The sequence below is a fragment of the Buteo buteo genome, chromosome 17 (assembly GCF_964188355.1).
Source record: "Buteo buteo chromosome 17, bButBut1.hap1.1, whole genome shotgun sequence".
Lineage (NCBI taxonomy): Eukaryota > Metazoa > Chordata > Aves > Accipitriformes > Accipitridae > Buteo > Buteo buteo.
The window spans coordinates 13573842-13597220 of record NC_134187.1 but is presented as its reverse complement, the minus strand read 5'-3'; the positions used below and the strand labels follow the sequence as shown (position 1 = coordinate 13597220).

General features: G+C 37.7%; 1 protein-coding gene across 2 annotated transcripts; it reads left to right on the top strand.

Annotated features, from left to right (window-relative positions):
• The first annotated feature begins 2275 nt into the window (after positions 1 to 2275).
• On the top strand, positions 2276 to 22676 carry DDX1 (DEAD-box helicase 1). Of its 2 annotated transcripts, XM_075049112.1 has the most exons (26): positions 2277 to 2419; positions 4393 to 4444; positions 5426 to 5489; positions 6196 to 6225; positions 6504 to 6600; positions 8166 to 8213; positions 8362 to 8445; positions 9344 to 9427; positions 9862 to 9938; positions 11173 to 11245; positions 11361 to 11437; positions 12313 to 12427; positions 12947 to 13085; positions 14110 to 14170; positions 15346 to 15444; positions 16142 to 16231; positions 16807 to 16995; positions 18064 to 18115; positions 18554 to 18700; positions 19410 to 19501; positions 20075 to 20147; positions 20594 to 20666; positions 20785 to 20827; positions 21051 to 21146; positions 21918 to 22038; positions 22352 to 22676. In XM_075049112.1, exons 1-26 carry the CDS (start codon positions 2404 to 2406, stop codon positions 22480 to 22482), a joined length of 2223 nt encoding a protein of 740 aa, XP_074905213.1. In that variant the 5' UTR covers positions 2277 to 2403; the 3' UTR covers positions 22483 to 22676. The 2 variants fall into 2 exon arrangements, with proteins under 2 accessions (XP_074905214.1, XP_074905213.1); XM_075049113.1 differs by lacking the exon at positions 8166 to 8213 and having other exon boundaries at positions 2276 to 2419.
• The last annotated feature ends 703 nt before the right edge of the window (positions 22677 to 23379 follow it).

Here is a 23379-nt window from a genome sequence, read left to right as displayed (position 1 = left end):
CCTGGCCGCCTCAGCGGAGGAGCGGAGGCCGAGGAGCCCTGGCCGCCTCAGCGGAGGAGCGGAGGCCGAGGAGCCCTGGCCGCCTCAGCGGCTCCTCTGAAGGGCGGCAGCTGCAGCGTCAGAGACCTCAACCTTCCCTCTAAGCCGTGAGGGGTGGGACGTGCTTTCGGGGCGAGAAACGCGGAGACAGCTACCGAATGTAACACACGACGTACACCTATAGAGAGCGTATACGCATGAGTCTATAGATCCGCAGCTTGTCTGCTACCCCTGGGCTCCTGGAGGCCTTTTATCCAGCGCCCACCGCTCCGGGGTGCCGCCATCAGGGCCGCCCCGCTAGCATGGCCTTCCCAACAGGACTGCCCCGGGAAGGGTCTGCAGCTGCAGCCTGGCGTTGGCTCTCCAGAAAGCTGGTACTGAGAAAATTTAGGGCAAGGAACACCTAGTGTAGGCAAGGCCAGAGTGTATCAACTAAACCCTTACCGAACAGGAAAAGAAAAAGGGAAAAAAGCAAAAGTTACCTGTTTCTTGCAAATTATTCTTCCCCCTTTAATGATGCTGCGTAGCACTAAATATTCCAGTCCTACTAATGTTTGCGCTCATGGAGTTCAGCTCTCTCAAACTGATAAAAATGAGCCTGTTTATAAATGATTATGAAAGCATTAAGGCTTCAGTCTCTTTCCTGTGACTTTTTATAAAGTGTAAATTCAAGAGAAAATTACCTCACACCCTGCCACTTCTGTTCCTGCACTCTAATTTTAGTTTGTATTTAGTAGCCTCTTAGTCTTGTGGGCAACAGCACAGCCTAGAATTACATTAAACTAAAAATTAAATTCTGAAACTAGGGGTTCAGAGCAATAGGAAAGCTGTGTTGGATACTTGGGAAACACTTCAGGAAGAAAAAACTACTGAGGAAAAAAATGCTTTCTTGCTGTCTCTTTACTTAATAACGGTTCTTTAGCTGTATTTGACAATGTAGCTTGTAAAGCAATGACAAATAGTATAACATGTTCATAAGTTTTAAAGAACTGTGGGAGATTTATAGTAAATTACACTTGCCAACAAGCAGCACTACATACTGATACCGAGGTCTGCCTACAAACACATTTTCTCAGAATCACGGTTGAATCTGTAGATTATTCATATCTGTGTCTTTAAAAATTATTAGATTTGTCATTTATCCAAAAGCAAGCAAAATAATGATTGACAGATATAGCAAATAATAGCGAAAGAAAGGAACCGCATCAAATGAAGATACTCCCAAAGGAATTACTAATATATGAGAAGCCATCGTGATGCAAACAGCCTGGTACTAAAGATACAAAAAACCTGCTGTATTTTTCTCTGCATGACACCTGGTTTCTACAGTGTAAGTCAGCAGTCAGTAGGGCTCAGTGAGTGTTTTAAAAAATGTCTTGAAATAAACCTCCAGGACAAAACCAGTACTCAAATTGTCACACAGTAGTCAAGAGAACTACACTGTCAGAGATGCTGTGGCTTATCTGGCCCTTGAACCAGATGTGTCTGTAGCTGAGGTCAGCCTTAGAAAAGATTAAAGTTGTGTTTCATGATGGAAAACAGTAGGTAATATTTTATGCTGTGCCTTCCACTTACACAAACGCACCATTGATTTGTGGTGTAACTGTAGAAGCTACATTTTTTCATTTACAATCTGATTTTATTTTTATAATAACACCCCAGAGATTCTTGCCTTTAACTTTGCTTTGCTAGAAGTTATCCTAGAAAGAGGTTGTGTGGAATTTGGGGAAACTTCTGTAAAAACTGGAGACATACGTATCCCCATTAACCTACGTCTAAAAAAATGAATCGGTGTGTTACCTGTTTGTGAAGGTACTTTTGCTCATATAAAACCCTGAATACTTTCTGCCAAGCACGTTTGTGGATTACACCAACGAAAAGATGGCAGTGCTGTATGCAAATATAAAGCAGATTCCCATTGTAAACACGCATCTCGCGTTTAAACGAGAAGTCACCCCGGGTGTGAACGAGACTATCTGCTCTCGGGACTTTGCTGCCTGCATGAACCCGCAGCTACGATGCCCGGCACCAGAGCCATACTCCAGCTTTGATTTCCAGGGGAAAAAAACCACGCCAGGCGTTCAGAACAGTGGTAAAATCGTAAGCAGGTGGCCTGAGCGGACGCTGGAAATCCGCCACCAGAAGAAAAATATTTCCTGCTCCGATTCTGCCCTTGGTGTGACAGCTGCAGGGCCGCGCCTGAGCCCGCCGCCCGAGGCCGCCCACCCGGGCCGCGGACGGAGCCGGGGCCGAGCCCGCTGCGGAACGCGCGGCGCGGAGCCTCCTGCCTCCCACCCGGCGCCATAAAGCCGCGGACGGGGCCAGCGCTTGCGCCCTGCGGTGCTTGGTGGCGGCGGCGCGAAGATGGCGGCGTTTTCGGGTACGTGGTGCCGGGGCAGGTGGGGCTGTCGGCTGTGCCGCCGGCAGCGACGGAGCGGGAGAGCCTGGCGCCTCTGGGCCTGCCGGCGCTTTGTGGGGGTGGCGGCTCCCGGTCTCCCGGCGGCGGGTGGGCCCTGTCAGCGGCGTCCGCGGCTCCTCGGGCCTGCCCTTGGTGCGGGCCCTCTGTAGAGTGCGGCTTACCGCCTACCGGGCTTAAGGTCGAGAGGCCTGTGGGGCTGCAGGTGCCCTTCTCGGCTCCTCGGCGTTCTGCAGGCCTTCGGAAGCTGTTGTCAAAATGGTTTTGCTGGTTTCAGTGCACGCGTGGGATGCGTGCACCCGGCAAATGGGGTGCTTAAGACTCTGGCTCGTTCCTCAGGCTGACTGGTTTCTGTAACAGGAGGCTCCTCATAACTGTTCTCTGTGTTGCAGTGTGTAATAACTGGGTTTTATAAGAGTAGCTCCGTTCTGTGGTGTGGTCTGAAATATGCGTGTAAACTGTAAAAAATTCCTGTGGGAGGGGGAAACATGCACGTACATGCACACATAGATGACTAATCAACGTTAGGGTTCTGTAAAGTTTTAATGTAGATGAGGCTTTTTAAATTTATTTGTTTTAACTGAATTCTTTATATGTAATCATGAGGGAAAATGCTAAAGCTTATTGCATAGGTCTAAAGATGAGTTTAGATGTTGGACAGCAGGATTAGTTTGGTTGTAGTTGAGAAAAATGCTATAGTGCCTTGTTTGATTAAACCCTTGTGCTGTATATCTAATTAAACTGTGTGACCTGGAAGTATATTAAACATGAAAAAATAATGTAGGGATTTATATAGAGTTTGCAATCAATAGCTATTTTTATTGCTATGGGAAAAGCTTTTTGTTTATGTATATTGTCTAATTTTGTAGGAGTACAGGCTAACACTTGAAAATATTACAGCTTGCTGAAATCATGTTAGAAATAAAACATGTTTCTTATAGCATTTATATTAAAGAAAATGGAAGAATAATTTCTGGTTGCATACATCCATATATGCCTGTGCAGCTCTCTATGTGTGTGGAATATGTGAAACCCAGCATGTGACAGGGTAAAGGTTAGCATGTAAAAGCTCCCTTTAGAAAGATACATATTTATACTTAAAGAAATTGATATAGAGTGACCCTATGCACCTGAAAAGGTAACCAGCAGCTAAACTGTTACTTTGATGGTCTAATACCATCATTTGGGTTGGTTAAGATCTGCTTTCCTCTTGCCCTTATTGAATAGCTGAAGATTTCTTCTTTTTTTCTTCTTTAAATAGAATTTGTTTATCAATGTACAGACATTATTATGTGGCTTCATATTTAACTTGTGTCTGAGGTGCAACCAGCAGACCTTGATATGAGTTTGCCAGAAGGGGTATCTAAGTAAAAAACCTTTCAAAGCCAGATGTGATTAGTAACTGTATGAAAATAAAAACATTGTCTAGTTAATATACATGCTTTAAGTGTGTAAGGCAAGATTTGGTGAAAAGAAACTTAAGCATCTCAAATTTGAGTCCTTATAAATTTTTTTCTTTCTTTGAAAACTGTTTGCATCTCAAGCGTAGAGAGAGTTAGGATATTTGTGATTAACAAAGTCTTCCCTGTTGTTTGCATAGGCAGTTTCCTTAAATGTGCAAAGATAAGTACCTTGCCCTTGAAATGATACTCAGTTCCCAGTGTGTTTGTTTTGCTGCTGTGTCAGCACCTGCCCCTGTGCCTAGTATATGCCTGACTTACTCCGCTATAAGTGGGGACAACTGTCAAAACTGCATGTGGGGAAGGGAGAATGTTTCTTATCTATCACTTGAGTTCTATAGAGAAGGCTGTGTGTGCTGTTGCCAAAAAGAATGCTTTTTTTTTTTTTTTTTGTAGTTGGAAGTGTTGACACGTGGAAATCTTTTGGGCTGTGTTGAGAGAAATAACACTGCTTGTTCCTTTTTTCTTGCCTTACAGAAATGGGTGTTATGCCTGAGATAGCTCAAGCAGTGGAGGAGATGGACTGGCTGTAAGTAGGAATGCATTTGGGCCTTGCAAAACCTAATTTGCCTTTCAGCAATATATGACATGCTGCTTAAAACACCTCTGCTGTCACATTAAAACAAAGCAGATACATTTTGTTACTGTTAACTGTTACTGCATCTCATGGACTTTTTTAGTGTGAATGACTGAAGAACACAAATTCTGACTGCAGTGCTAACATTTAAACTTGAACAAGCAAAGCATGACGGCTTATACTTCAGTGTTGTTTGTTTGATAAAAGCCTTTGTGCTTCTGATTCGTTTATTATGTATTGTGTGATTATTGGATGAAATACCATCACATAATTGATGCTAGTTTAGTAAATGTTTTCCAGACTGCGGTCTGAATTTGTGTTCTTTTGAGTTGATGCTTGTATCAGTCTTCCACAAAAGTAATTCTTCCTGGGTTTTGTTACTTGTTTGGCTAAAATATTCGACTTCAGAGCTTGTTTTGATTTGTTATTCAGAATGTTATCAGTATGGACAATCTTAGTGTATGTAGTTTTCTCATATGCATGGTATTAATTAGCTGTGATTGTCCGAAAATGCTGGTTATGTTTAGTTATCTTTACTTTCTCTTCCAGTTTTGAATAGGAATTGTGTAAATGCGGGCTGTGTAAGCGGCTTTAAAAGAAACTCACTTGAAGTGGAAAACAGGGAATATATATATTAATTAATCTGTTTCTTTTGTGGTTTAGCATAGTAATGTGAGATGTAGCCTTCTTGTCAGGGTACAGTTGAATCTGCTGCATCCACCAGTCTTTTACTTTCAAGGTACATCTCCTGTTCCAAGTTCTCCTTGTAAACGGAATCCTTTTCACTTCCTTAGCTGTTAGTCAGGAAGAATAACATTTACCTGCTATTTCCCATCCTGCAGATGACCATGGTTTCTGTGCTTTCCCATATAAGAAAATAATCCTTTTTTCTACTGATAACATTGATTTGTGTTAATGTGTTCTTTCCTGTAGTCTTCCTACAGATATCCAAGCAGAATCCATCCCACTGATCCTGGGAGGTGGTGATGTGCTTATGGTATGTATACAGGATAGCCCTATTCGTAGAAAGCCTATTCTTTTAACTGTTGTTTGTGCAGTCAATTCCCTTCTTTCCAGAAGTGTTCATAGTTAGACTAGGTCTCCTGTCCTTCTTCAATAGAAAGTATATTCTTCAGCGAGAAACATCTTTTTACTTTCCAGTGTGTTTGAACTGTTCTTGTAGATGGGATTCATTCTTTTTAGGCTTTATTTTTTTGACCACTTGACAGGTACTGCCATAAGAGCTATCTGATTTCATCTATTCTCCTTTGTGTTGTAAATACCTGACATAGATCTGCATGGAACATGATACTGTCTAAATAAATGCTTTAGTATCGATAACCTTGAAGATACCAGATTAGTATGCCTTGTTCATCATGTCTTTTGCGAATCTCTATGTTCTTGTTTCCGTAACCAAAGTAATGCTTCCTATAATCTTCTGTAGCACTTCCAGAACTTGGACATACGTAGATAGTTTTTCTGGTGCACTTGGAGCTTTTTTTTTCTTAAGTCTATTTTAAAGGTTTTCCGTGTTTGTATTCACATGTAGTTTATGTAAAGCAATGGCATTACTCTCTAAGATTTTCTGTATTATGCAGAAGTGAAAGTAAACTTAGTTTATTAAAATAGAACCGTTGAACAGTCCTTACAGTGTAAGTTGCAACTCTGGTTAAACTCTTAATTTATTTATTTTTTTCCTATAGGCTGCTGAAACGGGGAGCGGAAAAACTGGTGTAAGTAGTCAAACTTAAATTAGCAGAAAGTAAAAGTCTTTAAGTGGTGAGAGGTGGTGCGTGTGCTTGTGTGTATGCATATGTACAGAGAATGTGTATATGTTTGTATACGTATTTAAGCATATCTATAATATTTATTATTAATGATCTTTACAAACATATGTGTAAGCATTTCTTAAAGTGTTTCTGGCCCTGGGTATTGCACCTGAAAACTAGGCTGACTGTATATCTGGAAATATCTGTATAAATTGTGGAATAAAAATAACTTCCCATTTTAGGCTTTTAGCATTCCAGTTATCCAGATTGTTTATGAAACGCTGAAGGACCAGATGGAAGGCAAGAAAGGGAAAGCAACTATTAAAACTGGTGGGGCAGGTAAGTTGTTACATGTCACACTCCAAGTTTGGAATACTGTTAATTCATGTCAGTTCCAGCACCTCCCAAAGTAAAGTTAACCTAACTTGCCATTAGATAAGTATTTTTCCTTAGTTTGAGATAATGTAAGTAGAATATCATCACCCCAGATTTTATAAAACAGTGAATATAAGTTTACCACTGGGGTCATGGGAAGAACTGGGCTGTGTTTGACTGCAGTCTTAGTAACACGCGTTGTCTTCTGCTTAAGGCTGCCTGATCTGTACCGTGCTCTTCTGTGTATTTTTGAAAGCCATACAAGTTTAGTGCCTTGCAAAATGTGGTAGTAATGTCCAGCTTAAAGTTTAAAAAAAAATCTTCCAATTGCAGGGATAGATGAGACATTAGCAGTGACCCCACACAGTTGGTTGCTGCCTCTTAAGTGAGCTTGAGCAGAAAGCTCTTCTAGGCTCAAACTTATTTTTGTGTGGCTGGGGTAGCACTGTAGTGTGTCTTTAAATTCTGCTGTGCTGAATAAAGCTGTTGCATTCCTTCTGGCACCTAGCTAGATTTGGAAGTTGAATAACAACATCTTGAGTTGCTGCAGATCTGAACTAGTAAACATTGAACTGAGTAGGAAATGCACAGGGCCAGAACCCACTGATATGGAATGAACTGTAACCATGATAATACTCTCACAGTATTTGAGGGTCTATTACCCATCTGCTTAAATAAGCTTGCAGCTTGAAAGCTAGTAACCATGTCCAGTCTGTGGTGTTTATAGATTGAGATTTATATAAGTGACAGTAGCTGCACAGAAAACAGTCTGAGATGTTACAGAAGTTCTCATCTTTCAGTTGTGTTATAACTAACTATTGTTACAGTGGTGACAGTACAGTCAACTTTAAAAAAAAAACAAACAAAAACAAAAAAACAACAACAACAAAAAAAACCAAACCAAAAAAAACCCAAAACCTCCTTGAAATAATGTAATGTAAATGCATTCAGTAATCCTAATTAAAATGGCGTCTAGCTTTACAAAAATAACCTTATATTGTGGAACCTCTGGACTTTATTGCAACATGTTGTTGGGCATATGAAAAATGAAGTCAGACATTTTATGTGCTATAGGTGCATGTATCTTAGGTCTTCAGTAATGATATTTTAACTAATACCCTGAAAAATATCTTAATGTAAACTTGGAACAGAAATAGCAAATACATTTCAAACTTACTGCTCTTAATGTAGTTTTGGATATTTTCTAGCTGAATTTGATTGTGATTATGTAGAACTCTGGCTTGCTTTATAAATGTCTTCATTGTTTTCAGTTGTATTTTTAAGTAACTTAATCTGTGCTCTCCTTAATGGAATAATCTAAGCTTTCATAGAATACCTTTGCATTATGCATCCCTGCCCCTCCTTCAAAGTGTAGGCCTTCTCTTTGACCTGATATGAATTGCATTGGAACAAAGCTGTCTCTCCAGAAAATTAAGCCAAACACTGCAGAGCCGATGTGAATTTCCAATTTGAGTTTTTCAGCCTTTTCTTGTTTTAATGCTTCTTCTGTTGCTGTCTTTCACATTTAGTGCTCAATAAATGGCAAATGAACCCGTATGATAGAGGATCAGCTTTTGGTGAGTTGTTCTAATGCTGCTTTAAATGTTCATTTGAAAATGTTCATTTGGTGAGAAAAAAGAATAAACTACAAGAAAGTATGCATGAAAAAGTCTTTTAAAAGCAGTTAGACAATTTCTTTAACTAAAACTGTCTTGCAATTTTCAGCAATTGGATCAGACGGTTTGTGTTGTCAAAGCAGAGAGGTAAAAGAATGGCATGGATGCAGAGCAACTAGAGGCGTGACTAAAGGTAGACACAAAATTATGTATTTTGGAGACTCTTCTAGAAGTTTCAACTGAAATGCCTGCTTGTCACTCATTGTTAATATAGATGGTTGTATTTAAAACTTATCCATCTGAGCAAATGTGCCGTTACTCAGTTTACTACTCACTGAAGACTTTGGAATGACAAATACCTCTGTTTTGCTCTCCTTGTGTTGTAAATTAGCCTTTTCCCTGATAGGGGATTGAGTCAGAGGACACAGAATCATTACCAGTACTCATTGGAACATATTTTGTTAAGGTGTTATTAATAGGAAGTAGCTACTCACACTTCCAGTTGTTTCCTCACACACTTCACACAGACGCATGCACAAATTTCATGGTAATGTGGTTGGAGTAACAGTTGAGAGGCCAACCCTGACTCTTTACTCAGAAGCAGAGTCAGGCTGATGCTCCAGTGGTTCTAGGTGGGTGTTCAGAAAGATCCTCTAGCAGTCTTGTTTCATCAGGTGTGCAGATAATCCTGTAGTCAGTCTGTACATAGCAACCAGTTGGATGTGGTTCAAGTTACACAACCAGTTGTTGATGCTAGTGCATGCTGCTGGTCTTGTACCGATTTGGCAGACTTCTGGTGTTCTGAGTTTATCATTTCTTGTGGATTCAATAGAACCACTAGTCTCTCTAGCTTATCACTCCTTTCGAGCCTTTCACACACTACCTCTCAGCATGTACTTCTGTTTTGCCTGCTGTTCTCAGATAATCTGTTTCTTCATTACATACGTAGGTACCCACAGAACCTTTTCACACTAACACAGTAGGGGATTTTGATACTTTCAGCAGGGGTGGAAATGTTAGACTTGCATGGTCTTGGAAGTAGCCACACTGAACCACCTTGATGAAATTGATCCTTTCTTTCTCTTTTAAAGGGAAATACTACTATGAAGTTTCCTGTCATGACCAAGGCTTGTGCAGAGTTGGTTGGTCAACTATGCAGGCTTCACTAGATTTAGGTGAGTTTCCTTCAAAAGAAGAATCCCATAGACAGTTTTCATATTCACATGGAATGGCTGGAGTCCTGTTCTAGTCTTGCAGAGAATGGGCTCCTTGGGAAGGATATCAATATCAGGTAGTTTAAAACTTTTTATACAAATGTTGCTCTTCCTGTAAGAGGAAATCTGTTTAGGTGGTGGCAATATTTCTTGTCTCTTGTGACTTTTTCCCTTTTTATTTCAATTTTTTAAAGATGATGACTGGACACTAGTAAAATCAATAAATGTACTGGTACAAAAATACTAGTTTAGCATATGTCAAAGCTAGAAGTCTTCAGTTAGCACTGTGTATTTTTTTACATGCTAGAGTTAGATGTTTCATTTACCAATACAAAGAGGAAAAAACGTAACCTGTGAACCAAAAGATCAAAAGCTGTACTTTGTCTTGTCTTCAGGGACTGATAAATTTGGCTTTGGCTTTGGCGGCACTGGTAAGAAATCTCACAACAAGCAATTTGACAGCTATGGTGAGGTAAGCTTGAATTGCTTATTGGTAGAAACATTATTAAAAGTTTTCCATGTTGGTTCTGTGCCGTAACAATCAACTGTCTTTCATAATAGTGCTAACTCTTAAGGGAAGGTCACTGGTCAGAAGTACCATGGAACATTGAAGCATTTTTGGATAGGAGCATATTAACAGGTTTAACAAAAGCAGTTACCAGCTTGAGGCTTATCATTGTGGCTAGACTACAAATAAATGGTTAGAGTTTAACTGATCTCTTGAAGTTATTTCTTGACTTATTTCATTCTTAGCTTGAACACCACCAACCATCTGTGTACCTTGGTGAATGTCTTAAGTGAGGGTATTGTATCCTGTTTATTGGTACTTACAGTAGAAGTAATACCACAGCTCTCTAATATGTCAAAACACATACTTAAATGCTAATAAGATGTAGTTAGTCACGCTCTATTTCTGGCTATTGAGTTGGGTTTGTCATTAGAACTGTTATCTTAATGTACACTTCTGAAGATTACCAGGAATATCTGTGGTGGTTTTTGTGTAGTGTGCCAGTCAAGAGTTCAGATGTTTGAGCATAATTTATATAAACATGAATAATACAGCAGAAACTCAAGTCTTTTTGTGGTATTGATGAACTCTCAATGCCATAAAACTTGCAACTTTTATTACTATTGTAGCTTTTTTATAGTAGTGACTTCTGAGCTGTTGAATTAGAAGCACTTTATAATACACAGATTCTACTGAAAACCTTTACAATGAACAGATTTCAGGATATTTAAATGAACTACTTAATTATACACAACATGCTTATAGTACGTCATGCAAGAGTTAGTATTTTTACGTAGTCAAAAATAGGTTTCTGTTACCATGTTTGGTGCTCTAAGCTTAGATTTACATTGGCTAATAAATGCATGATTAATGCACTTTTCCATAATGCTGAATATTTCCAGGTAAATTACTCGAATTTATCATTGTTGAAGTGTTTGGTTTTAAAGTAAATGTAAAGCAGCAATTAATGTTTAAATATCTAAGATAAATTGGGCAGTTTACTGAAGATTTGTAATCAAATAAAAATAAGCATGCTATTTAGAGCAGTATTATTGGAATAAATTGAACTTGTTTCTCTCAAAAACTAGCATTTAGTAGGGAGAAGTGGGAAAACTAAAAGTTGACAGAATGTAAGCACTAGGTTTTCTTAATACACTGAACACAATCTCTTAGCTTCACAAACCTCTTTTTGTTATAGGAATTCACTATGCATGATACAATTGGGTGTTATCTAGATATAGATAAAGGACAAATAAAATTTTCCAAAAATGGTAAGTTTTACTCACTTTCTTCTTTGGCATTTTATTGGGATGCTTGTGCTGGGGGAGAGGCAGGGAGAGGAATGCACACACATGCAGAGTCTGACTGAACTAACTCTGCTTTCAGGGAAGGACCTTGGCCTTGCGTTTGAAATCCCACCACACATAAGGAACCAAGCACTTTTTGCAGCTTGTGTACTGAAGGTAATTTAGGAGTATCACAGATGTACAAGATCATTAAAACTGTTCTAGTTTTGGTAGCTAACTACTTATGTATAAAACTTGTATAGCCATCTACAACTACTGTAGTTGTGCTTGTATACTCTGTTTCCTTTAGTCTACTAGTATTTCAGTACTGGAGTGGTCACCATGGTGTGTTAGCTTTGACAAGTACCATTCAAGTTAAATATCAAATGTTTAAATTCAAATTTAAATACTGAAACTTGAATATAAGGGTAGAAGAGCATGGATAACTAATTCCTAATACCAGTGCTATCTTGCCTGTATTAAACTTTGATATACTGTGATTCAACAGATACAAGCGGATAACTTGAAAGTGCCAAAATTCCTGTTTTTGTTTATTCTCAACTAACATTACTGTAGTGTAGTAGTATATCTTTCTGGAGTTAGTGTCTCTGGGGTGATCTCTTACTGAGTAAAGATTTTAGCAAAATGTTTTGGTGGTCAGAGAAATGTACAAGTCTTAAAAAAACAAAACAAAAAAAAACACACAAAAAACAACAACAACAAAAAAAACCAAAACGCACCATGTTTTTTTTATTGTGGTTTGTCATTGAAAATGAAGGAACATAAAAGTTCAAAAATGGTTTCCTATGTATCTGTAAACATGGGAGTATTTTGATGTAGAAGAAAAGAGTTTTAAGAGCTAGAACCACACACAAAATGTCCGGCAGGCTTTAGACAACTTGGGGAGGGGAATGTGTAAGATGGGAGAAAACACCACCTTCTGCTCTTCCTCATCTAGCTGGTTTCTCATGAGGAAATTAATTATAGAATTTTTTCTTAGTTTATGTGGTCTCTTGAATCTGTCTGTATGACACAACTTTGTTGAAATCTAGAATGCTGAATTGAAATTCAATTTTGGTGAAGAAGATTTCAAGTTTCCACCAAAAGATGGCTATATTGGTCTTTGCAAGGCTCCCGATGGTAACGTTGTAAAATCACAACACTCAGGTAGGTTAGATTTTGAAACTGCTCTCAGTAATATATTCAGATATTGTTATAGTACATCTTTTGATCACATAATTGCTTCATTACTCCTGTATTCAATGGATATCGTACAATGATCTTACTGGTAGCAATAGTAGTACTTCTTTAAAGTATTCCGAATTTTCTTCATCTTAAACCACAAATACTCTAACATTTTGAATTTAGAAATGCATCAGATAAAGAGAAGTTCAGCTAAGTTGCTTCTTTTTAAGATGATGCTGTTGAGTATGTGTGTAAGCTCTGCGATAAAATTAATTATGCTGCATGGCCAGTATACCCACTATCATGGCAAGATTCACTTGTAATCTCTGAATATTAATCTGAAGCTATTCATAATTGAGTGAGTAATAACATCAACCATTAATGGAGCACTTAGAATCATAAGGGTTTAGATTATTAGTAGAAAATCCAAGTTTGTTTCCAGTAAAAAAATCTGGCATAGGAATGTAGTTTGTCTTAATAGCATATTTTTTTTTCACTTAGGAAATGCACAAGTGGTTCAAACACAGAACCTTCCAAATGCTCCGAAAGCATTGATTGTAGAGCCATCAAGAGAGCTGGCAGAACAAACTTTGAACAATGTGAAGCAGTTCAAAAAATATGTTGATAATCCCAAATTAAGGTAACAGTACATCTGTTATAATTGTATTTATGGTACTGTCCACAGACATGACTTGCAGGGGGGTAGAGGGTGTTCCACTTTGTAGCTAAGTGGACCTTAATCTGTAGTGCTACTGATAATAGCCTCTGTAATATCTGCTACCAACCAACCTTCTGACTTTTCAGCTACAGTCAGACTAGTTAGGGGTTTTTTGATGTGTTTCATCTATGGACTACATTGTTGTGGTATGACAAATCTGTTTAATCCTCTGAAGAAAAAAGCCAAATACATTAAGTAGCATACACCTTTGATAAAGAAAAGCACATCTGCTTACTGCCCTTCTTTTCTGAGCACCTTCCTGTGCCCACCACCTCCTTTGCCCTCATTTTGTTTGTTTTTTGTCTCCAACAAATAGTTATATACAAGGTCTGCTCTGTTTACATTAGGGTACTTGCAGGACAATTGTTGCAGTGATTAGTGTGGGCATGCAGTTCTGAAAAGTGAATAGTCTACAAGTTACTTTGATCTAAAGTTGTTTCTCTTTTGGCTGTGCTTATAAAACTTAAACAAGTGTCTCCATATTCTAAACAGTCAGTTTACAAGAGTGCTTTTAGTAGAATTGAAGGGGAGTAGCAATGGGGAGAGGCAAGCTATGATGTAAGATTCATTTAGTTTACTGTTATTTTCATTTCTAGTTTTCAAGAACACAGGAAACTTACTAAACTAATGTATGTTTGAGATTTTTAAGGAACAGATTCTTTTTTAAGATGAAATTGTTTAAGATGTTAATGTGTGTAATACAACAGCAATAAAGTAATCAAATTCAAATACAATTTGGTAACAAAATTTTTGCTGCTTGGATTAAAATACAATACCCTATGTGTGAAGGGATTAATTTTAAATTTTTTTCCTATTCTTTTTTTCTTAAAAGTTACTGTTCAGAGCTGTTACTACTGATAAAAGAATCAATCTTCAGCCAGATGTTTAATATATCTTCTGAATATAATAAATTAGCAAATTTCAAAATATGGTTATGTAATTTTAGGGAACTGTTAATTATTGGTGGGGTTGCTGCAAGAGATCAACTTTCTGTACTGGAACAAGGAGTAAGTTCTATTTTTGTTTATATGATTTAATAGTTTGGGTTCTGAATAACTCATGATGTTGCTAGAAAATAGTAATGGTGCTTCTTGTAACTCCTGTAAACCTGATAAAAAGAAATGGTGCAGCTGATAGCAAGCTGGTTGCACTGGTCGTGTTGCACTGGTCTAGCATTTGTTGCTTTACTTCCATGGCAATTGTCAATACAAATGCTTATAGTACTTGGTCAAATTCTGTTGAAGCCTAAGTACTTATGAAAATTTTAAAATAAAGGTGTAATTTTTGCCATTTGTCCTTAACTAACAAGACAGTTTTCCTATTAACTTCTGCTTCACGTTTATGTGAATAAAACTGGTCTGCAATTACCAGGGTCAACCTACGCCATAAACCAGTCCTGCATAGAAAGAACCAGTCTAGCTTCAGCAGCATGGGATGTACAATCACTTCAATCATGCTGTAGGGATAGCGTAGTCATTTTTTTATTTGGAACCTCACTTTTGGAAGGAAGGCCACATCACTATTGATAATTCTTTCAGTTATTCTAGCTGCCAAAATACAGGTTTTCTCCTAAGCAGGCTTGAACTGGAAGATTGCTAGACTTTCATGTGAATGCTAAATTCATGACGGTGAACACTTCCATCTGGCAAAATCTTAAGTTATTTTTATAGCTGATAGGCTTGATATGTATATTTCCACAGTGAGAAAAATGGAATTTATTTTATCCCCATTTAAAAACATATCTGTTTGTTGGCTTCAGATAAGTTACACAGCTTGGGGGGTGAGGGAGGGGAGAATAGAGCAGGGGCACAACACTTCCCAAAGTAAGAGAAGGCTTCCTGCCTAAGGCAGACTGCTAGTGAAGTGGCAGTAGAACCAAAATGCAGGTTGCCCACAGAGGCTGTGGGACCTCTTTCCTTGAAGATACTGAAAATTTTATTGGACAACTACCTAAAGCAACTTGGAAATTGTCCTTGATTTGCATGTGATGATGGAAGTGTAGACCAGATGACCTCAAGAAGAGATCCCTCCAACCCAAAGTACTCTAGGATTCTATGAAGTTGTAATTAATAGAAAATAAGGCCTCATACTGATAATTGTCTCATAATCTTAAATATAGACAAAGCTGGTAATGCCTCTAGTTAGTTACGGGACCAATTCATACTCCCTGTATATTTCATAGGTGGATATTGTTGTTGGAACTCCTGGAAGACTGGATGACCTGGTCTCAACAGGAAAGCTTAATTTATCTCAAGTTAGATTCCTGGTTCTGGATGAAGCTGTAAGTAGAGAACTAAGTGAAACTTAAGTTCTGTTCTTTAATGCAGTATGACATTTCCTAAAAGAGTCAGTGAAACATCATTGTTCTATACCATTTGGTACTTCAGTGGAACAACAATTAGCTACCTATAGACTATTTCAGTTTAATCTTCTTGTTGTTTGTAACCATAGTAACTTACGTATTTTTTTTTCCTTTGTAGCCTCTGGTAAAGCTGTTGGAATTTTATATGATAGAGAAATGTATTTCAGGCTGTATTCACAAGGTAGTGAAGTCTGTCCTGGTCACTGTACAGGGAACTTGAAAGGACAGAGATGAGAGAAGCCTTTTTGATTACCCAGCAGGTCTTGAAGCCAATGAATGCTGTAGTCAATATGCTGTGAAATGAGTGCCCCTCTCTCTGATCTCTTATAGTACAACAGAATATTCATGAAGATGGATTGCCTTGGGGTATTAGCTAGGAGAAGCTGCTGAGACAGATGTTAAATTTCTTGTGAAGCACAGCAGCTGTGCTTGTAAATACTCCAAATTTTTACTTTTTTTCCTTCCTTAGTAATAACATCCCAGCCAGGCATTGACCTGTCCAGCTAATTGAAAGACAGAACTTCTGAGACCACAAGTGTATTGCTTATTTAACTGAAGTGTATAGATTGAGAAATGAGAAATAAGAATTGCAGCTTTATTTTTTATTCCCATGTAGGATGGCCTTCTCCTCCAAGGTTATTCAGATTTCATAAACAGGATCCACAGTCAAATTCCTCAGATAACTTCAGATGGAAAGAGACTTCAGGTATAAAACTTGTTCCTGTTTTGCAGGTTTTTTTGTGGTGTTTTTGGGTTTTGTTTGGAGGTTTTTTGTGGTGTGTACTGCTTTCGAGTGTTGACTATTACATGGCATGGAACATGCTTCTTTGAAGTAGAGTTTATTATACCTCTTGTCCAAATCTAACACTTTTTCATTGGGTTCAGTAATTGCCTGTGAATATGTATTTTTAGGATCCTAGATATTGAAGCTCAGTGTTTAGCAGTATTTGAGTTATTTAGAATAAACCCATCTGAAAAAAGTGACTACATACATTATGATTTCTAATGCTCTAATAATCTTAATTCATCAGCTCTCAGTAATTCTGCTTTCTTCCTCTTACATGATTATGTTTTTGTAAGAGAATAGTTAAGTAACTTATTTTTTTGTCTTGACTCTCATCAGCTGGGTGGTTCCTGTGATGAGGAAGGCCAGTCAGGGACTTGTTTCTGTTGTGCTACATTATGCTATTCAACTACATAACATTCTTCCAGTTCTACTCTGACTTTTTTTGCTGGGAGAATCTATCTTCAGTGGTATTTGTACGGCCTTCTTCTCCTCAGGTGATTGTGTGCTCTGCAACACTACATTCTTTTGATGTGAAAAAACTATCTGAGAAGATCATGCATTTTCCCACCTGGGTTGATTTGAAAGGAGAAGATTCTGTCCCTGAAACTGTACACCATGTAGTTGTGCTTGTAAATCCAAAAGCTGACAAACTCTGGGAAAGGCTTGGCAAGAATCATATCAGAGTAAGTGGTCTATAAGTGAAAACTAAGATTGTTTGCCCATGTTTACTTATTTAACCTTCAGAATCAGGGCCTAATGTAGGATCTTTGCAAGCTATTGAAACAACTTCGTGTATCTGAAATGGTTTGTTCCAGGGTAGTCAGCATCATGATACTGGTGATGTCGTAACACTGTTTCTGAACAGCTGAGTCTTACAAACATGATTGAGGAAGATCTTGACAGAGTAACATTCTGATTTGTACTAGAGAACAATGGCACTGTGCTGCTTTTTCACTCATTTCACAGCTAATGGTCTGTGGCCTAGCTGTGGTTAGTACCTGTCTTTTCTGATTGAACAGGAGGAATTAAACTTTTCAACATAGATCATTCTGTAAAGTAGTTTTGTCTCTAACCTATGTGAGATGAGCAATTTTTAGAGGGATGGATTTCAACTCGGACTACACTTGAGACTCCACTTTAAATTCTGCATTAACCTGACCCCTATTCCTGTTGAGGAGGTGGTGGTTGTTGAATTCTTTAGGTTTTGATTTTTGAATAAACTGGGACTGTATATCATTCTTGCCAATTCGTATGCAGTTACAATTGATAGGTTTTCTTAACCCCTTGTCTGTGGAACCTCCCTTTGTTAGGTCTGTTAGAGCCTTTTCATTAAGTCTTAGCAGGAATTTATTTCTCTTGGGTTTTAGGTTTATATCTGCTTCAGCTTAGCATAGGGAAGAAGATAAGGAACAACTGTGTTTGTATGATTTAGCCATGATTATGGTACATTGTTTTCAGGTTGGAGGGGGGTTATTTTTGTTTTTTAATTCATCACTTCGTTCAAAGGTGGTTTCTATCCAGTGTCTCCATGAATAATTTTATTGTCCTTTTTTTATGAGCAAGTTTTGTGTGCTTACACTCAAGACTTCTTTAGCTAAAGGTAGATTAGCTTGTCTGGTGGGAAAACAGAATGCTAAGATTACTTTTAAACTTTATTTTATTTCTTGCTAATGATAAGTTAATGGAGTTAAGTATTTTCTGTAAAGTGTGGACTAATGACTTGCGGTGGGGTTGGTTTGTTTTTTTCCTAGACTGATGAAGTACATGCAAAAGACAATACACGACCTGGTGCTAACACTCCAGGTAATCAGCAACGTTAGTTAAGTAATAGCTTTGTGAAATAATCCTTTGTAAATGTTATGAAGTAAAGCTAAATTATGGTAGATATTGACCTTGAGTCATGTTCCTCCAAATTTTTGTTTCTACACTTTGGTAGTTGTGAAGAGATGTGTTTCTGTAATTAGGGGGGAGAGATAAAGTCTTGAATATATATTTTGCAGGTATGTAAACAGCAAGTGTTTGTTGGTGTGTATAAGTAAACTGAAACTCCTTGGAGCAGGGGAGCGGAGGGCGGGGGGGGGGGGGCAGGGGCAGAAGAAAAAACTGAAGGTCTAGCTTACTTGTTCTGCTTATAAAAGTTTAACTGTACCGAAAGGCTAGAGAACTTTAAATGTGTGCTGTTCAAAGGCTATTCATATTTTTAAACAATTTGAGTCAAATAACTTCTTTACTTTTACATAGAAATGTGGTCTGAAGCTATTAAAATTCTGAAAGGAGAATACACCGTTCGGGCAATCAAAGAACACAAGATGGATCAAGCAATTATTTTCTGTAGGACTAAAATAGATTGTGATAATATGGAGCAGTACTTCATCCAACAGGGTGGAGGTAATATTTTTCACAAAAACCTTACTCTGCTCACTTTCTTGTTTATTTCAAAGCCAAAATTGTATGATGGAGGTCACTGTTACTTGGATGCCACACAGATAAAATTGTGCTTAATTTTTTTGACATACTGACTGGGCATTAAAAATCAGGGTTTGGTAGCAGGGAGCTACAGGGGCAGCCTTTGTGGGAGGAAGCAATGAACTGCCCTGTACCTGTTCCAGACAGCTCTGAAATGGCTGGAAACAACCTATCGTGTACCAAAATTTGAACCAATGAAAAGAGTATATGGTGCCTCTGCTGAAACATGTGTAAGTGAGTTGCTGGGGCAGGAGACGGGAAGAAATGTGTTTGTACAAAAGTGTACGCTGAAGGAGATGTGAGAGAAAGCACAGGGGGACACTGACAGGGGGCAGTGAGGAGAAGGGTGAAGGCACATTTGGAGAAACAAGGAGAACTTAGACTAGGCAGGAGTGAGGAGACATGCCTACACAGACCTCCTCTGGGGAGGGGGGAGGAAAGGTGCTTGTTTAACTGTTTGTCTTGTTTTTCTTCAATGCCTGCATCAGTAATTAGAAGTTTGTTAATTGGTAATAAGTGAAATTGCCCTGAGGCAAGGCTTTTGGCCCACATAATGTACTTTTTACCAGTTCTCTATGGTGTTGTGTCATAACTTACATATGACGTTGTTAATGCCTAGCAACTCTTTCAGGCCCTGACAGGAAAGGACATCAGTTCTCATGTGTCTGTCTGCATGGTGACAGAAAACCTCAAGAAAGAAAACAAAACCTGGAAAGATTTAAGGTGATGCAGCAGATTCTTGAAGGCTTTTCCCTCACTTCCCAATATCTGAAATCATATGTTAATTTGTGTTGCTACTTCTCCATTTAAATTAAATTGCGTTCAAATGCTCTATGACACACTTCTGAAAATTGAGGCACAGTTTTTTTTAGGTAAAAATCCATACTGTCAGTCAATATGACCTTTGTGCGTTTTCATTGAGAAGACAAGTGGGCTTACTTTTAAATAAAACCTAAATTTGAGCTCTGTAACAGATTACATTGTTTTTTAAAGTCTTTGGTTCTTAAATATTAAAAGAAAAACGTTATTTAAATATTAGACGGTTTAGTTTTGATGAAGTCATTCATCGATTTATACTTGCCTAATGCTGTTGGGGAAAGAAATAAGGATGTAAATTGACCAAGCTATTCATGTTCAAAAACTTCCACTGTTGCACTGTGGAAGAGCTTTATTTGAAGTGTTCCTAAATGTACAGAGACACTTCAAGGTGAAGTAAATGCAAAGGACTAATGTTTCATTGCCTGGGATTTTCTTTGGTTTACTTAGCACAACACTTCTTTAACTATGTTTTCATAGAGAGGAGATGTCCGTTTCTTGATCTGCACAGATGTTGCTGCTAGAGGAATTGATATTCATGGTGTTCCATATGGTAAGATATAACTTTTAAACTAAGCTATTGAATTGCATATAGCTTCAATATATTTGCAGTCCTGTCAGCTAGTGCGAACAGGTATATGACTTACAGGTTAATTTTAAAAAGTTGTAGATGTTAAAGTCTTGAACTAGGCAGCTTTTAATTTGATTTTTCACCATACCTTCTCAAATACCTGATGATGTTCTGCATTGTTAGGGATTCTTCATTTGTTTTTTCCACTCTTGTCAATAAGTAATCATGGAAAAAGCAGTTTTATAGTGGAAGCCTTAAGTGTAGGTATTGCAGCTAATGACACCTGTAACTGCTGTAATACAACGTAATGTATGTGGGCTAAAGAGAGGGATTGCAGCAATCAAAATCATTATTTTAGGTGTCTGATCTGTGATCTTATCTTGTGTATTTTAAAAAAACCCCTTGTATTCTTTGTGTGTATTTTACAGTTATCAATGTCACACTCCCTGATGAAAAGCAGAACTATGTTCATCGAATTGGGAGAGTAGGCAGAGCTGAGAGGTATGTATGTATTCAGAGTAGTTGCCATGTTTTCTTGATATTTTTTGTTGTTGTTTTGTAAGTTGGCAATAGTTATTGGCATACATTTTTCTCTCTCCCTTCTCCCCTAATATTACAGGATGGGTTTGGCAATCTCCCTCGTGGCAAAAGAGAAAGAAAAGGTAATTATACTCCAAAGCAAAATTGAACAGACGTTATTTACTGAAGTTCCATCCACAGCTGATGTCTGACTTTAATATACTGTATTGGAAAACTGCTTGTTCATTCTTGCTTAATTGAAAGGGAATTTAAATAGGTATCTGAGTTCTTTTTCATGCTATAATTAATCAAAGTGGATGTACTAAAATTTCACAAAGTTTAGAAGTTGTTTTCCTGTATTTCTAGGTTTGGTATCATGTATGCAGTAGTCGTGGAAAAGGGTGTTACAATACTAGACTGAAGGAAGAAGGAGGTTGTACCATATGGTACAATGAGATGCAGGTAATCATCTTCCTTAACCAGAATGTTCTAATTCCTCTAAAAGACTGTGAAATATAGTTCTTGTTTTAGCTGGGTAGTTGAAGTACAAAGCTAGTTTTAGGGTGTTTATAACCTTTGATTCCATTTGAAGAAGAAATTATAAGACTTTGCAAGTTATACTTTCTAGAAGTTATTTCTTTAATTATAAAAGCTTCTTTTAATATTCCCAGCCAATTCTGTTGGAGTCTTATTTTCAGCTTTTCTGTAATCTTCCTAATCAAATGCTGTTAAGAGTTACACAATGTTAGTTAAATATTCTTGTTTAGATGGTTTGTTGCAAAACTGTAAGTAACTTAAAACTGTTGTTCCTCTAACCTAGAATTAGTGTGTTACTTCGTACATTTTCCTTGGGATTTGTATACCAAGTATGAATGCTTGTTAAATTCACAGTGCTTCCCTTCTTTCTACGTTAAAGAAAGGTGTATGATATATCATATGTGGTAAAGTAAGCTTGCACTGTGAGCTCTTTATTATAAAGTAGCCCCACTCATAAGTAGGGTAGTATGTAAAATAAAGGTTTCTAGGTAGGCTAAAGAAATACTGAGATTGGAAATGAACTTGTGTAGTCCATTTTGAGCAGAAAATGTGTTAGTCTTTGGTATCTGTGCCCAAATTGTTTTTTCTGTTCAGTTCCTGTTGAAACTCCTTGAATGTGACTTTTCAGAACACTAGTCTGACTGAAGTCTTGGACCATAAGAGTACTTTAAGACTTCTTTTTTTTTTTTTTTTAAGTTGCTGGGGGAGATTGAAGAACACTTAAACTGCACTATTGCCCAAGTTGAACCAGACATAAAAGTACCAGTAGATGACTTTGATGGGAAAGTTACATATGGGCAGAAAAGAGCTCTGGGTGGTAAGCAATGAACTCCTCTTGAGTTACCTTGCGATGTAAGGTGCTCAGTTTCTTGGTTGTCTGCTGTATAACTACAGAATGATAGGTTAAAAAACCCTGCTAGTTCTTTGCTGTCTTCTGCATTTGTTACATGCAGTCTATGGTTTGCAAGTGATGAAAGTGTGTGTATGCTTGTGTGTTTTGTTTGTGCTTTTTTTTTCCTTAAGAAGCTAACAAAGTTACTTTAACTTTCTGAATGACTGTGGTTGAGCATTATTAGTTCTGCTGAAGAATGACTTTGAACACATCATTTAGATTGGGTCTCTTTTGGCAGGTGGACTGTATAAAGGCCATGTGGATATTCTGGCACCTACAGTACAAGAGTTGGCTGCCCTTGAAAAGGAGGCTCAGACATCTTTCTTGCATCTTGGCTATCTTCCGAACCAGCTGTTCAGAACATTCTGATTGTGCCACACTTGAGACAAGGCTTGAGTTAATAAATGCTCTACCCTGCAAATACAAAAATTCCATACTGTCTCTGAATAGCAGTAGTTAGAAAAGGATTAAAATTAAATATACTTATTGCATGATGAACAGTGTGTTCAGCATTAAGTCTGTGTTAGCTGTTTCTTGATAAATAAAATAAGTTGAAGATTAAATGGTTTCTTTTGCTCTTCTTTTGCCTTGCCTGGAGGATTAATCTGCAGAATCATTCTTTGCATAGCTTTTTTATTTATTGAAAATACAAGTATATTTAAGCAAATCTGGAAGAAGGAGATTTTAATCCTTTTCTTTGTAGAATATATGTTAAAATTACTTAACTAGCTATGTACTTAGATATTTTTTTTTAATGCTGGGCTTTTTAAAGATGCATCCATATTCAGACAGCTCTTTATATTTAAGATATTGAAGAAAAAAAAACTTCCTGAAGTCTGTATTTGAAGCTCTTGGTTATCCTAAAACCCTAAATCTGGGCTGATAACTGTGTTTTGATTCTGTAATACTAGACTTCTCAAAGTTAATGTGTCTTAAATTTCTAAAATTAAAGTTGTACAGAGAATTCTACAATACTCTGAGTTCATGGGAAGGTAACACTCTAGTATCAAAACACTTCATAAATCTTCAGGAAAAGCTTTTTCATGCGGCAGTATAGGTTGAAGTACTTAATGCCTCTTGTGCTGCTTTCAGGCAGGTTGAATTTGTTCAGGTGAAGTTTCTGTAGCCTGATCTGGATTTTTTTTTTAGCTTCCTTTTTTCTCTAGTGACTCCTCTAATGATACTTAGAAATTTCAGTGACTTTGCCTGCTAATTGTCACCTAAAACATCAAAGGTCATTGGGAGTGCCAGACAACCCAGAATGAA